At 36.7% G+C, this 17717-nt stretch overlaps 1 protein-coding gene across 5 annotated transcripts; it reads left to right on the forward strand.

Annotated features, from left to right (window-relative positions):
- The first annotated feature begins 22 nt into the window (after positions 1–22).
- On the forward strand, positions 23–8117 carry LOC143735717 (uncharacterized). Of its 5 annotated transcripts, XM_077225908.1 has the most exons (5): positions 23–283; positions 727–775; positions 1221–1295; positions 2463–2780; positions 6410–8117. In XM_077225908.1, exons 4-5 carry the CDS (start codon positions 2732–2734, stop codon positions 7111–7113), a joined length of 753 nt encoding a protein of 250 aa, XP_077082023.1. In that variant the 5' UTR covers positions 23–283; positions 727–775; positions 1221–1295; positions 2463–2731; the 3' UTR covers positions 7114–8117. The 5 variants fall into 5 exon arrangements, with proteins under 5 accessions (XP_077082023.1, XP_077082028.1, XP_077082025.1 ...); XM_077225913.1 differs by lacking the exon at positions 1221–1295; XM_077225910.1 differs by lacking the exon at positions 727–775.
- Positions 8118–17717: the final 9600 nt, after the last annotated feature.

Here is a 17717-nt window from a genome sequence, read left to right on the forward strand (position 1 = left end):
ATATATAGAGAGAGAGAGATATTTTATACAGTTTCTGGTGTTTTAATTTACCGTTGATCTCGTCTCGCTGTGATGACGTCATCATTCGCGCGCTCCCTTCATTCGATTCTTCTGAGGTAAACAGTTCACGCTATCAAGTAATTGTTAAATACTCTTTACACAGTTTAAATAACATTTTACGCGGTGATTTCTATATGGCTTCTATCGTGTCCAGCTCCCTTCATGTGTCTGCTAACTAAAACACTTAAATAAGAAGATGGGTATGTTTCTCACATACACAACGGTAAGGTGCTAGACAACGGCTTTGTTATGAATGTAACGTTAGTTATTAGGAAATATTTACTATATTTAGATTCATATCGGCGAATTACAATGTTTTATATAGATGGGTTTCATTAGTGTCTGACTTTATATTCCTGCAATTTTACTGTTTCATTTGAGAAATAATATTTTAATATTAGAGCACTTTTATTCTTTCAGCATATATTCGGACTTTAACAATCTGTTTCTAGTAGCAAATACTTATAATAAAGTGAGAAGATCTGCTGCTGATCCTGAATGGCTTGTTTAATGAGTAATGATCATCTATGGATCATCACTATTATCAGAGCAGCTGAAAAGCCTCTTTATTTCATGTCAATAGATCCTGTTTTCACCTCATTCATTATGCTGATGTCTTCAGATCTGTTAATTACCAAATTAAGCTCATTTTATTGGTGTCAACAGACTTGATCAAACGACAGGATCAGATATTGTGATCATCTACAAGATATCGGTAAATGTCATAACAGCATTTAATTAATCTGTGAAAAAACATGTTCCATATAAAAACAAGTCAGACTCAATTGGTGGGTCATTTATTTCTTTCACATTTGTTTTTCTAAGTTTATTTTCTCCTTTTTTTAATTCATATTTATATTTGGTATCTGTATCATGTTCATTGTTGTACTTATTTTTTTCTATAATTATTTGCCAATATGTTAATGAGAGGTAAGATTCTAGGAATAAAGTATGTGGATGTTATTTCTTAAAAAAAAAAAAAAAAAAAAAGGTAATTTGTGAATTCATAAAAACACTCCCCTGGTTTCACAGAAATAGCATAAGCCTAGTCCTAGACTAAAATGCATTATTGAGCTGTTTTAACTGAAAGCAACTTAAAATGTCAGTGCCATTGTTTTGTCTCAAGATGCACATCAGTAATGTTTTTTTCTTTTTCGTAGGCATGTTTTTAAAGGGCCTTTACAAATACCCACACTTGCAGTCTTTGCACTTGACCACTTGTCTACTTGCACGATGTAGGTATTTCCTGTATTTTGACCTAGTGTTCAAGTAGACGTGAAGACTGTAGAACTTTTGATTACACACACAAAGTGATACAAAAATGCAAGTTTTTACAGAGCTTTATTTTGATTTTCGATTCTTTGCATTTAAAAAAAACAACTAATGTCTGGTTAGTAGTAGTCCCTATGTAACAAAAGACAATTTAAAATGATGGTGCTTCTAATTAAGTGATTTAAAAAGCAGTTGCAAATGTACAAAACACATACCATACTCGTCTTTGCAACATTATAATGACACTTTAACTATTTGTTTTTCTACCAAATTGCATGTAATATCTAATTAATTTAACTTACAGTGGAATATTTTCCTCGTCATCATGTGATTTCGGGGCACGTGAGTTCCCGCACCTAACGTGTGATGGGATACGCTTAGCCTCGAATACCGCATCGGAGTGTGTGTGCATTTAGTGTGTGTTCAGGGCACTGTGCTTTTTGTCACAATAGATTTGAAATACAAAAATGCGACAATATGTATCGTGGATATAGTAACAATCGGTTTTGAGTGTAGTTCACCCAAAATGAAGATTACTGTCCGTGAAAAATTTTAAATTTATAGTTTTGGTGTCAGTACTACATTAAACTACTATATAATGTTGAGTATAATGTATAATAATTCAGTGAGGGAATATTTGTCAGTCCTGATAATGCCAGATTTCATATGTTACCAATAAAATTGCAAGCATATTCATATTCATCTAAAATAATTCCGTTTTTTCAGCTTCAGAATCACGAATATTTTTTTTATTCTGGTGTCCAAACCTATTCATTTCCACTCCCAATGTAATACCAAATTTAGCATTTTAATCAACATTAAATTTTTTGTTAACCTTTTACCATATGTCTTCCAGTATCGCAATAATATCATATCGTGAGTTCAGTATTCGTGATGTATCGAATCCTGACATGAGGGTATCTTTAAACCCCTAGCCCAAAAGCTACTTAAATGCCCTAATTAAACAAAGGCCTATTCCTGGCTTAATCTAAGGCCTGTCTGAAACCGGACCTTTGAGATTAATTTACTTAAGTTACTTTACTAGATAGATAGGTGAACATAAACATTTAAAATGTGTGAATTGGTATAAAATACAAACTCAATAAGTGATTTCTTCTTGATTTTGTCAGATCTGCTCCTCCTTCAGTGAAGCTCCTCCTCCTTCAGTGAAGCCCCTCCTCCTTCAGTGAAGCTCCTCCTCCTTCAGTGAAGCCCCTCCTCCTTCAGTGAAGCCCCTCCTCCTTCAGTGAAGCTCCTCCTCCTTCAGTGAAGCTCCTCCCACTGCAATTCACCAATAAATGCTGGAATATTCCCATCAGCTACAAGTGAAGACGAGCATCAAACCATCAGGAAGAGCTGAAATCTGCAAACACAGAGTTTATTGAAGGACAGTGAGAACATGAGAGATCCAGAACATTGCAGAATGAAACACACTGAAGAACAAAGAGGTTGGTGTTTATTCCCGATTCTTCATTAAAGGCACAGTATGTAAGTTTCGCCACTAGAAGTCGCTTATTCAAAACAAAGGCATAACTTGATGATGCCGTGAATGAGTGTGGAATCATTGGAGGTCTCGTCTTTATATGCTTTTATATGCCGTTCCTTTCGTTCATGCATATGTTGGGTAACGCAGTGCTGTTTTACATGGTTAAAACAATCATACTAAATACATTTGAGTATGTTGAAACTTATGTTATGTCGTTACTCTGTGCGTTCGCTCGGTGGCTGCTATGAGACACTTGTTGCACAGTTCTATAAGCTAGATCAAAATTTGAGGATCATATTAATAAAAGCTGGATGACTTGTGTTGCTAAATGTCACGCAGTTATTTTAAAGGGGTGGTTGATTATGATTTCACTTTTCTGACTTTAGTTACTGTGTAATGTTGCTGTTTGAGAATAAACAACATCTGCAAAGTTACGATGCTCAAAGTTGAAAGCAAAGAGAGATAAGAAATTGCTTTTTAAGGACTACAACAAACGGCTGGTAGGGAATACACAACATTCCTCCTGGGTTAGTGACATCACTAACCCTGAAATTTACATAAACCCTGCCCCCGGAACAGGAATTATGGATAATCAAGACAGAATATGCTAATCAATGACTAGAAGATAATGACACATCAGCTACATAAATTCATCAAATAACCATTCAGAAATTTTCTTTTCTTTTTTAATTTTTTAACTTCATTAAAAATACAACAAAAAATCAGTAATATTGTGAAATATTATTACAATTTAAAATAACTTTTTTCTTTTTTAATATATTTAAAAATATAATTTATTCCTGTGATTTTAAAGTAGAATTTTCAGCATCATTACTCCAGTCTTCAGTGTCACATGATCCTTCAGAAATCACTCTAATATGATGATTTGATGCTCAAGAAACATTTCTCATTATTATCAATGTTGAAAACAGTTATATACATTTTTATTTCAGGATTCTTTGATAAATAGAAAGTTCAAAAGAACAGCATTTATCTGAAATAAAATACTATAATAACATCTTAGTTGATGAGTTTATTTTTGACCGAACATACTATATATTTACATATGAGCAGAAACTGGCTAACAAAAGCTTATTTGATGTCTATTTTCGAATTAAAACATTATAATCTATCCAAAAACTATGAAATGTTGTCTTTCATATTTCATCTGTAACATAAACAACAGCGCCCATGATTCATTCACACACAGAAACGTGATTAAAATGTAAACAATCTTTTTGCGTTTAGATTAGAACGAAGCACAAGAATAAAAAACGTACAATTCTCGGCTAGATCCGTCGCTCCTTGAAATGAAAATAAACCAGCACATGTTCTGAGGTAAATGTCCCAGGATTATTCCTCACAGCCTCGCAAGACGAAATAGTACATTAATCTGATGATTACATTTGTTGTGTTATCGCGTTTATGAGGGGCGTTGACACGTTTGCATGTGTTGCTTCAGATCATTTGCGTTTGAATACTGCGCGCTCTCCGTGGGCGCTAAAAAAAGTTAACGGAGAAAGCACACCGTTTATTTTCTTTATTTTACAAAAGCACAATGTTTTATTTCAATTGTAAGTGGACACATAAAAAAGTACATATTATACAGTTTATTTTTTTATATTTCTTAAGTCTGTATGACCAAAAATTACAGAGTATTTTAAGTCTATTTTCCGTCTATGTGAAAAAAATCGAGCAAAACGCGCCGGCACGTTTGCCGACCCCAGAGGGTTAAAGGGACAGACACAAAAACGGTGCGTTTTTGCTCACCCTCAAAAAGTGACAACTTTAACATGCTATATAAAAATATATGTGGGGAATTTTTAACTAAAACTTCACATAGACACTCTGGGGACATCAGAGATGTATTTTACATTATACCAGCCCTTTAAACATATTGTTTGATGGAGAAAATGCTGTATTAGTGTTAAAAGGAACCGGAGGAACCGTTTCATAGTTCCTACAACTATTGGCGTGTTCTCACGATTTTAGTTCTAGGAACTGTTTTTGGAGGAATTAATTTACTCCTACTTCAGAGTCAGTCTAAACCAGCGCTATAAGGAACTACCAGTGACATTAGCATACACTGATTGGCCTAACGCAAGCAAAACACCAGCACCCGCAGTTTTTAAAAAGGCTGTGTAAACACAGATTATAGCCTATATATTTACTCCAGAAACTAACTCCACGAACATGGAAAACATGGAAAATCCAACGCAACTTTAAAGAGACCAAGAGAAACATGAGTATGTATTTCTGCTCAGCAACACTGGACGTCAAACACATGCATACGCTAGTAACTTTATTACTGTCTACTTTCTATGTATAACAGTTCTATCTAATGAAGTATTAGACAGGACTGTTAGAAAGATCGTAAACTAATGAACACGGAGAATGTGAGCTCAGTCGTTCTCAGCACCGTCAAAATAAGTCACAACAATAAAAATGAGTCTGGCGGGTGCAAATGCAACCTGGAAAACGTTCCCTAGGAGAGCCATTAGTTCTCGGGGAACCACCCTGGTGGCTAGTTCCTAGAACTACCCAGTGCAAAAGCCCATATTTGTGTTGTCTCTGAGACATAGTAAAACATGGTACCCACTGTAATTTAGGAAAACAAGGGGTTCAAATGGTAAGATAACCATTTTGAGCTATATAACAATGATTAATTTTCTGTCAATAAAGTTATCCAAACAGTTGCTCACATGTCTAATCAAACACATAATAATAAAGCGTCTTTGGTGTTTCCATGGTTTCTGTGAATTCGAGGGTTATGCGGATATGACATCACTGAAATGCTGACACGGGCCGTTACACGAGTTAAAATTGCAGATTTCTCTGGATTTAGACATTGTTGGAAACATCTGGGATTATGTAAGTACAAGTCAACAAATAACAATGTTTTAGTGTTTTTGGGATATTTTAATCTAAAATTCGTACATATTGTGCCTTTTAATGAGGCTGAAGAACATTAAAGTTATAAAGCAGATCATCAGAAGACAATATTCGAAAGACGGCTGTGCCCTCGTTTCTCTGGCGCATAAGGTCTATAGTTTCTGATAAACTTCCGATAAAATTATTTCTCTTACAACTTTGGTAACAGGGTTGATGAATGCACTCAACATTACAATGGATTGAGATTATTTTCCCATCATACTCTAGAAAGAGATCAAATGATGTCACTTCCTGGGTGTCGCAATTTTAAGAAATGCTTTTTTTAAAAAGGAAGGGAATTGTTTTATAATCGTGTTGAGTGAAAAATGTTGGGCAGCTAATTAATTGTTAATTTAACATTGACTCATAATTAGAACATTTGCATTAAAATAAATTAAATATCCATCTGAGACAGTCAGAACTGTAGCACTATTATATTTGTTTTTTAATGTTTAATTAATATTATGTTAGTTAATTGTGGAGTTGATTCAATATTTAATAGATCTCACTAAAGAAACATGGGGTTTGTGCCATTAAGTTTTAAAAGTAATAACTGGAAGATCAATGTATTTGTTCATGGAAAGAGATTTATGTATCAAAATGATCATGATTTAATGTAGAAGGATTTATTAAAATGTAACTTTCTTCCTTTAATCTCAGGCCTGATGCTGAAGAATGAGGAGAGAGAAGCGGAGGATAAACATCATGTCGAAACTGGAGAAAAAACTCACTCACAAACTGAAAGCATTTCTTTACTGAAAAGAAGAGACAAGAAATGTTTCACTTGCCGTCAGTGTGGAAAGAGTTTCACATGGAAACCGAGTCTCGAGATTCACATGAGGATCCACACTGGAGAGAAACCGTTCACATGTGATCAGTGTGGGATGAGTTTTACACAACAAGGGACACTTAAGGAACACATTAAAATCCACACTGGAGAGAAACTACATCAATGTGAACAATGTGGCAAAACATTTTTGAGGGCTTCAGGCCTGAAGATCCACCTGACAGTTCATTCACAGGAGAAACCACATTCATGTTCTTTGTGTGGAAAGAGTTTTTCACTCCTGCACTGTTTAAAACTACATCAGAAAACACATACTGGTGAAAAAACGTATGTGTGCTTTGAGTGTGGGAAGAGTTTTGTTAGAGCGGGACATTTGAAACTGCACCAGAGGATCCACACTGGAGAGAAACCTTACAAGTGTTCACACTGCGACAAGAGATTCAATCAGTCAGGAACCTTGAAATCACACGAGAGGATCCACACTGGAGAGAAACCGTATCACTGCACTGCATGTGGGAAGAGCTTCAGCCAATCATCTGCTCTACACAGTCATACAAAAAACAATCACAGTAATTAGTTAACCTTCAGATCCAGCACTTCAACCATGACACAATAACACTGAGCAATCAAATCTCTTCAGAATGAGGGTATGTTTACCACAACTACAATGTACTAAAACTGAAAAATGTTTCTGTGTTTTTGCACATACAGACAAAAATGATGTCAAAATGATTCCCATTCACACGGATCCACGAAAATGACTGAAAACGCAGTATTCTGCTGCCAGGCCAGTAGTTTGCGATGTCACTTTGTAAAGAAACACTACGCATCTGAAGACTAAACACAGAATACACATGTGTGTGACAATACCGTTTTTCACAGATTCATGTTTTTGTAGTTTACGTGGAGGTGAAGACGGTATTATTTTAAAAACTTGCACTTTAAAAAAAAAAAAAAATTTTTAGGACCCCAAAACACTGTTGTCATGTAAATGAACGGCCAAAACGCATTAAAAGTTTTTAGTTGAAACGGTGTTGTGTAAATGACCTCTTAATCTGCCCTAACCAGCCACAATGACCGACAGAACAAAGAAACATCATCTTAATTTGTCACAGTGAACAAACCTCATCTTCAAGACCAGAAGTTTCAATTGAGTGAATCAACTCAAAGCTTTATTTTTGTTGGTTATTCTTTGTTTACACTTTTGTGAATCTCTTCCGTTAGCACTTAACCTCAGTGTAAGATATACTGTCATGTGGGTTTGAAACTGGCCGCCTTCACCTTTATTCTCTTGAGATGCTTTGCTATCGTGTTAGTCAATAGAAATCTGGTTTAGGAGATTTCCCCCTTCCATGTAAAGCACTTTGAGTACCTAGAAAAGCGCTATATAAATGTAACGAATTATTATTATTAAATCTGTGTCGTTTGTATCCACTTTTTGTATTTGCTTCAAGTATTAAACTTTTGTTGTCAATTTACATCAATCTAAATCTAAAATCCATGTATTATAATTGCTTTTGGGGCTTTTTAAAAAATTCTCTATAAAGCTTTTAAATGCCTAATAAAATATATTTCACCCAACACATGACTGAGATGGCGGTTACATCAGTAACTGTTTTACTCTTACCCTTATTAGGTAAGTTTCATAACAGCATTTATTTAATTCATCTGTATTATGTTTTCCATATAAAAACCAGTAGTGAAGTCAAACTCAATTGGTGGGTTATTATAAATATAAATTAAATTTTTTTTGCAAAAAAAAGAAAAAAAAGTTTGTTTTGTGATGTATTAGATGGAAGATGGCGCCTCGGTGTGGAGCTCTCCAGTTATTTTGTTATTGTTTGTTTGTTCTGTGTTTAGTCATTCTTTTCCTATCAGTTTCACCAAAGACGAACTACTGGACATTAGGAAACACTTACCAGACAACTTTTTTACGGTTTTTGATTATTCTGACATTTTGCTGGACATTCTCGTCGGAGGGGCAGCGGTGTTGTCCAAACGCGCGGTCAGATGCGTTAAACTCCGCGAGCGCGGCCTCCGCACTCCCCAGTATTCATCTGACGAATCTCTGATCCCTTCCTAACAAAACAGACAAACTTTTTCTCCTCACCTGCACTAACAAGGATTTTTTCAACTCTTCTTCTCTGTGCTTAAAGGGTCATTCCACCGGTGGAGACATGAATATGTATTGAAAGTGGGTCATATATGTAGTAGAATAGTATCATACATTTCTAATTTGGGACCTTCTTGGCCGATTAAAGGCAGAAATTACTTTTTAGTGCTTGTGGATTGTAGACAACAATCCCCATAGTGCATTGCAATGCTCAGCTCCGCAGACCACTCCCACTACAGTAGCTAACATAACTGCAAGATATTTGTGCAATGAACCTGCCACGTTAGCGTGTTAACAAAATGAAAATAAACTTACTTTACAGAAAGACGACCATTTGACCCTGTAGGCTTTGGCTGACGTTGCCAGTTGACCTTAGGTATTCTAAAGTAGGTCTCCAGGACGCCGCTATCCATATGCAGTGTTGGGAAGGATACTTTCAAAACATATTTCGTTACAGAATACGCGCCCAAAAATGTAATTTGTAACGTATTCCGTTACGTTACTCAATCTGAATACCGTATTCTGAATATTTGGATTACTTACACATTGACTTGCATTTTATAAGTGTAGGAATGCGGCTATCAAATCCTGCTTACTAAACAGGCCTATTCTGGTGTGTTTTTCTGTTCCAACTGGCTGAATGTGTTAGGCCCATGTCTCCCTGAAAGTGTACTATTATAATTTGCTATAGAAGAACAAAGACTATAAGTGTATGTTGCGGTCACCGGTGCGGTGATGAGGTGGTGACGCTAGCAGGCTCTTGTTCTGTGGAGAAAGCGGAGTAGTAACTTTAGGGGTTACCGTCCTCTTTTTCCCAGACATGTCCGGCCGTCAATGTCCGGGATTCAGCTTTTGCTTTCTGCGGTCGCCATTCATTGTTTACATGCACGGCTTTTGTTTCAATCTAACTGAATTCATTCTGATTGGTGAATCTGAATGTAGTGTTTACATGAACCCTAAACCAGTGATCGGTTGATGTGCGTTTTAACATTGCTAAGAAAATTCCCGCTCCTCCGTGAGAGATACGAGACCGATGCGACTCACAGGTGTCGCTCATCAGTAATCACGCCACCGGCCTCGCGTCGTTCTCCACACGGTCTTCACTCGTCCTGCTCGCCACAGTAAACATGAATGATGGCGACTGTAGAACGCAAAAGCCGAATCCCGGACATTTTGGGCGATCTCGAAACACATTTCGGGCAGACTCACGGAGACTCACTAGTAGCCTAGACTTGTTGTTTAACTACTGCGCTCTGTTACCGGTAGGCGTGGCCTCTTAGGGCTGCGAAGCAAGTGCATTCTGGGAGTTGTTGTCTTTCATCCACATAAGCCAAAAATACATTTTCTGTCTTTTCTCAGTCTAGAAAGCTCCAAATTCAAAAATTATTTCACATTTCTTCTACATATATTACCCATTTTAAATACACATTCATCTTTCCAGAGGTGGAGTGACCCTTTAATACATGGCTGCAAAAAACCTGCAATATAAAAGGAGTGAACTTCATTAACAACTTCAGTCTTTTCTGGAGTCAGAGGCAACTGTCCAAACAGGATGGCCTCCACCTAAACAAACTTGGTTCAAGAGTGCTAAAGGACAATATCTACTTCTCCCTCCGTCATCCTTCTGCAGTGTGTGCCAATCCACTCAACCTGAATTGCACACACACACCTGGACACAGTATGAATGACCACAGGGCTTGAACCATGGCTTGAACAGACACGTGAACGCAAAATTAAGTCAAAAGGCCAGTCTTGGCAAATCAATTTGATTATTCAATGTCTGTACCCGAATACTGTTAGACTTACCTGAAACCCATAAAGCACTACTTATTTCATTTGTGATGACGACAGCTTGTAGGATAAGTGTGCTGCATAAAGTGTGTGTACCAAGCAGCATCTCCAGGTGTCATGATTCCTTCTTGTGTTCCCCTTGTCTTGTGTGGACTTTAGTTATTTCCTGTTTTGTGCCATGTTTTTTAGTCCTTTGTAGTATTTCTTGTTTATGAGTCTTCCCATGTGTCTCTGATTAACCACGCCCCCTTGTTATATTGTTTGCCTGTGTATTTAAGCCCTGTGTCTAGTTCAGTCTTTGTGAGTTCTTAACGTTGTATGTTGGCTGTCCTGTTCCTGAGTCTTGGTTTGAATTTAGTTTATTTAATTAGGGCTGGGTATCGTAACAAAATTTTCGATACCGATACCTTGACTTCGATACCGGTTCCTGATCGATACTTTTTTCGATACCAATTTTATGAAACCAGTTTTAACAATATAACATTACCTAAAAAAAAAAACTTTTATTTTTTCAGTCAGTTTGTTGACTTTTTTACACATATTTTGAGTATGTAAAAAAGCACCAATGCTAAAGTTTTCTGTTTCTTAATCATTTAACAACATGTATTCTTTACTTCAATTAATTTTTTTCTTAATGCATTGTTTAACAATGAAACTGAATGAAAATTAATTGAAATGCATTACACACAGTCGCCGCTGATAACAGATCCATCTAAATTGTAATTTAGACACATGCATTTTCTGTAAAGCTGCTTTGAAACGATATGTATTGTGAAAAATGCCATACAAATAAATGTGAATTGAATTAAATATAGTTAACTAGGGTGCGTGATATATGCCTCGCGCTCAGTACACATGAAGCTGCCGCAAAGCACTGGCGAAAGTAGCCTAATGATTATGGATGTGTCGGGAAACGATAGCAAGGAGATATTTTAATTGTTTATTAATGAACAAGTGTTTACTGAGTGTGTTGACTGCAAAGATGATTAATGCGATGCTGACTCGTCATTCCTGCAGTAGTGAACACACACGCGCGCGCGCCTATATGGATTAGGTAATCAAACTGTTTATTTGTAATCGTTTCGTTTAAAAGTAGACATTTTGACCGTATATAGGACTATTTCTCATGTCTGTGAGGCAAGTATCCTATACGCTGAGTTTCGGTTCATTTGTGACGCGCTCCAGTTCTTGCAGTCGAAGACGGATAAACTTTCTACACTCAAGTGTATTCTGTGCGCTTTTAGGTGCCTTATGATTTACCGTGTTGCCTTCTGACATAGGTAGGTACACTTTTGATCCTTTCCACATATTTTCTATTTATCTGGTTATGACGCTTACACACACACACACACACACACACACACAGTACAGCCTCACATGCGACGAGCCACGTCTCTAGGCAGCCGCGTAAACTAGTGTTTTTCCGCCACAGCCAATCATGCTGCATGCTCATTGTTTCACTGACGTTGACGAGATTAACCACTTAGGTACAGAAACTTGGTACCGAAAAACAAGACATGTTTCGATACTCGGTAGTATCGAGGCAATTCGGTCGGTACCTAAAAAGTACCGAACTCAGTACCCGGCCCTATATTTAATAAAATACTGCTGCACGTGGATCCTGCTTCTGCCGCATCGTTACACCAGGTGCTCCCTTTGGAACCAGACCAAAAAAGTTCTTTCTTTTTAGTATCTTCGGCATTACAGTGAAAACTAATTCCATGTTTTCTTATAATGTTACCAAGTTGCAGCATATATATTGAAAATAGCAGAGGGCCTAACACAGATCCTTGCAGCACTCCCTAATTTGACATTATCTTAGATTTTTCACCATTTAAATATAGACAAAATGGTAACGGTCTGATAGATCCGATCTAAACCAACTTAATGCCTGTCCCTGAATAGCAGTGTAATTTTGTAGTCAATTTAAGAGTATTTCATGATTCTACAGTGTCTAACGCAGCATTTCTCACTTTCCAAACCACCACCTGATGGATCAAACAATATAGGGAAAGATCAAAATTAAAGCTTTAGCGTAAGTTCTGCAGGGAAAACTCAATTGTTACGTCACGATTACCTTCTTATTATCCAATCGTGCTCTAAATACTTGTAGTATAAAAGAACGATACTTACACATGTCTGAGTTCGCAGATGCTGACGCCTTCATTCACCTCCGGATGCTCCAGATGGGGCCTATGCCAAAGAACTTTATATCATTATTATGTTCTTTATCATGCTCGCTGAGCTGTTAATAAATGTATACTTGTTATGGTATTTATTCTCCAGAGTCTTTCTGGTAGAACTGTCATGCATTCATTCATTTGTACATTAACAGCTGGAATTATGTAAGATGTTGCATTACTAACAGCTGGCAGTGAGAATACTTATTTCTCTGAATAAGTATAAAATGTATGTGTGTTGTTCACATCAGTTTTAAAGTTTCAAAACATAGTTATGAATGGATTTTGATGGATCATTGTGGTTTCTCTGTTTCACCCACTGCTGCTGCATCCACTAGCCAGCATCTAAAGATTTGGTAACACTTTATTTTACAGTGTCATTGTTACATATGTTACATGTAATTACCATAGTAATAACAGTAAACTATGCCTAATTACATGCAATTAACCCTCAACCAAATCCTAATCCTACCCTAACCCTATAGTAAGTACATGTAGTTAATTAATATTACACTGTACTTAAATACTTAATTACACTGTAACAATGACACCTTAAAATAAAGTGTAACCAAAGATTTAGTCTCTGCTTATCAAAGACACAACACTGTCTAACTAATTTAATCAGTTATTAACTACATAGTACCAGAAAGCAACTGAAGCCATAAAACACATTTAAAAAAAAAACAACCAGATGCCACAAATACAAACAGAACAAAAATATCCGAGAAACATTTTCTTCATCGGTTCACTGAAAAGCCCACGATAGCGACTCTTAAAATATCTAAAAACACTTAGATTGATCTGAAAGACGACTGAACTGAGATATTTATCTGGTTGTGTGTGAATCCTCTCCCCAACCTCTATCACAGTCTAAACTCCTCTTTTACATCATGAAAATCAACAAGCTTTAGCTGATCTTATATGTTCAAACTCAAAACCAAAAACAGGCAAAGTTCAGGCGATCAGCAAAGAGGTTGTCAGAGGCAAGGCAAAAACACACAAGCAGAGAACAAAGTTTAAGTCAAAACCAGTAAATCAAACCAAAATAAACAGGCTTGTTTACCAAAAGCCTGAAAAAAATGCCTTGAGAAGACCATGACTGTGAATCATACTGCAGATTTATAAGAACTGTATTTTTTGGAGAGAAAAGCAGATGTACCGTCTATAAGAAAATAACGCAAAGGAAACCTCTGATACAGTCACAAAGCATAGAATCGCTGTGGATTTTTGTTCTGATTTATTTGCTGCTGAAACTTCAGATGAGCAGTGCACAAATTAACTGCTTCAGGACCTTCCCGTTTTAACCGTTTTAACTCCAGAGCTGCTGAGTCAGTAGCCACTTTCAAGAAACTGCTGAAGACGCATCTTTTTCGGCAGCACTTGATCCAGTAATACTAACACTTTCTCTTCTCTTCTGTTCTACTATTTAAAAAAAAAAAACTGTGTTAAATTAAACTGAGAGGGGTCATAGCACTTACGTATTGTTGTCCTACTGTTAGTTTAACTGCTTCTATTGTTCTCATTTGTAAGTCGCTTTGGATAAAAGCGTCTGCTAAATGAATAAATGTAAATGTTATGTAAATGTAGCACAAACGATTGATAGAGACTGAGCTCACCTTTGAGGAGGTTACCGCTGCAGTCATGGCTCTCTCTTCAGGACGGGCACCTCGCTTGGATGGATTACCTGACGAGTTTTATAAGAACTTTTGGACATGACTACTTTGAGGTTTTGCAAAAATGCAATACAGAAGGAATCCTTCCCAAGAGCTGTCGGCGGGCTGTTTTAACATTACTCCCAAAAAAGTGTGATTTAACGTTATTAAAGAACTGGAGGCCTGTAGCAATTTTATGCTCTGAATACAATTTTTTTTCTAAATGTCTCGTCAACAGGTTAAATACTGTACTATATGAAATAATACACAAAGACCAGTCTTACTGTATAAAAGATCGATCCATCACAGATCATTTACATTTGGTACGGGACATGTTTGATTTTGCTTTTCAAAACAATATTAATATTGGGTTTCTGTCATTAGATCAGGAAAAAGCTTTTGGCAGAGTGGACCACAATTTTCTTTTTAATACTTTGAAGGCTTTCGGATTTGGAGATGTTTTCATCTCTAAGAATAAACTGCTATATACTGAGGCTACGTGTATGGTTAAAATGGCTGGTGGCCTCAGTGCTAGGGATGGGTACCGAAACCCGGTATTAAACGGGCCCCGGGGCTGAATTTTGAAAGACCGCAGTATCGATAAGCTCGGACGTTCTCGGGTCTGCTGTCGGTCATGGGCGTAGATTACGCGGGGGACGTGTCCCCCCCCACTTTTTATACAATATAAATTCGTCCCCCGCATTTTTTAATAGGGCAAGTGTGTCAACGACAAGCTGAGGTTTTCACGGGTGTGTATACATCGATATTTAAAATCAAAAGAGTAAAGGATAGTCTATACGTGACTTTCACGTTTCCATGGTAATCAGTCACTCGTGCATTAGCTTACGACACGCCCGCACCCGCGCCGAATCCATCAGTTTCATAGAGTTCAAAATGGCAAAAAACTCTTCACTCCTTTTTCACGAAAAAGTCAAGCACTGTAAGTAAGTTGTCATGTAGTATCCGAATTGTGTTGCACAATGATGAATAACTCCGCCTATTTCTCTTGTTGAATAATTAACAGGTTTTGTTGTAAATTCACTACCCGAACAAACATGCAATATTTTCTTTTTTTACTCGTAATGCATTTTATTTTCACAGATATGTTATCAAAGCCTTTCAAATTAGAATAAACATGGTGAATGTTAATGCTGAATTTGTATTTTTATGCATTAACAGCCACGATCTGCTTGAATCAGGCAGCGTTGTAACATGTGTACATGATGTTTATCATAATTTGGTAACACTTTACAATTTGATAAAAAAAATTTGTAGACAAACTTTAAGTTCTCTTGAAAAAGCCTAACTAGAAAGTTTGTAGTAGTTTTAAAAGCTTGAAGTTTGAAGGTTTTCAATTGGAAAGTTTTAGTTTAGTAAGACAGACTTTGTTTAGGCTAGTAAGAAAATGTAATTTTGCCAAAAGAAGAACTTTTATTTTAAGTAAATGTTATTTTTAAATCAGCTTCAGTGTGATATTTAACCATATTATCATGCTTAACACTGATAATTTGAATAATTGTAATGCGATGATCAGATATCTAAATCAGAGAATATCATATGTTTGGGCAGTTGGATTATTTATTTTTAACAGCGGATTCGGGGCACTCAAAGTGCAGCAGATTAGTGAATTTATCTTTAAAATGTACAAAATTTTCTTTCAGGGGGGCATGCCCCCGGACCCCCCTAGAGGTACAGAGATCCACCTACGGAAATACTGTGGTAACACAGTAGACTATATGATGGTCTATGAAAAATACACATTATACATGATCAGGATTTTACCACATTCGCCTCATTTTAAGCCAGGAAAAACCCTGCATGTGGAATATAAAGTACTGGACAACATTCTTTCTTTTTTTCTGCTTTATTGCTTTAAAATAAATAGCATATTAAGCCAATTAAGCAAAAATCTGTCAACAAAAGTCTGAAGAAAAATAAAACTGGTATTACACTTGACATTCTGTCCTCCTCACTTTTGAAATGATGGCTACGCCCCTGCCGGTACTGGAGAAATTAAGAAAATACACGTAGGCCTACTATTTATTATCGCTATAAAGACGTAATCTTGAAGATGTTTATCTCGTCAGCCATTTCTATATACAATAATATTAAACCATTTGTCTGTGATGCAATTCTGCTATTCGCAGTCCAGAAGAGAGAGAGAGAGCGATCTCTCACGCGGAGCCACAGCGCGCACGACACGAAAGCCCTGCTTAATGACTGACAATGAGGACAGAACTAAACATTCAAACGTGGTTACACTTTAGATCTGGGATATTATTCTACTTTTATTTTAGATTTCGGCTTTCAAAGATAATAAAAAGAAGATATTTGAGACGAAACCATTACAAACTAGACGCATTCTGTCTAGTGCAACTTCCTTCCCTTCACAGCGATGCGCTGTCATTTCTTCCTAAAACGTACCGTCAGAATCAGCACGATCGGTGATTGTTTTAAAATGCAGTCTCTACTGTTGCTAAATTGCGGACGCGTTTAATCATTAAACGAGCTATTAAAAGCACAAACATCAGCGCAAGAGACGCTGTTCACAAGGCGACGCGCGCTCCGAAATGGACTGCAAAGAGACAAGAAAAGTATAGGCTACTTAACTTTGGGCTTCATGTGCGCATCTAAACTATCAAATATACATAAAAATATAAAAATGACCAGCTCTGAGATTCTCTGAAACACAGTTTATTCACTTAAACACAGTTCATGTCATAAATGGGCGTAAATAGTTGGGAGAAATTGATGGTGCATCAGTCACCTATTAGATCTGCACTCGGTCTTAAAGGGGCAGCGTCTAATAAACATGCTGACGATTGAGCCATTAATGCGAATCAAACAACAAAAGGCAGAGAAAATCACTCACAGCTCTTGAATGAATAACTTAAACTTTAATAAGCATTAATCTATCTATGATAAACTATGCAGTGCTATTTTACATTTGATTACTAAATTAGATTTCTTTTCAGACAGAAACACTTACCTGAAAAGTAATGTTAATAGACCTTCCTGAAATTAAAGCGCTGTGTATATAATTTGTATCTTTGTTTAATTGTATTCTTTTTTTGACCATGTAAATATAAAGCATATTTTAATTATTACCCGAATGTAAAAAAAAAAACACACCAAAAAGAACCGATAAGAATACCGTTAAAGTACCGGATCGATAAGCAGTATTGGTAAGAGTAGTAATACCGATAAAACCTTAACGATACCCATCCCTACTCAGTGCTCCTGTGAAGATCCACAGAGGTATTCGGCAAGGGTGTCCTCTCCTGGGTCAGCTATACAGCATAGCTATTGAGCCTCTGCTCACGGGTTTAGTACACTGGTTTTTAAAGAACCTACTAAACTCTCTGCATATGCAGGTGACATACAGTTTTAATTAGTGGTCAGAGTGAGGTTCAATTATTAAAAGAAGCTTTAGAATGTTACGGGA

Source organism: Siphateles boraxobius, unplaced genomic scaffold (assembly GCF_051911475.1).
Source record: "Siphateles boraxobius isolate OS27281-9 unplaced genomic scaffold, OSU_SipBor_1 13, whole genome shotgun sequence".
NCBI lineage: Eukaryota > Metazoa > Chordata > Actinopteri > Cypriniformes > Leuciscidae > Siphateles > Siphateles boraxobius.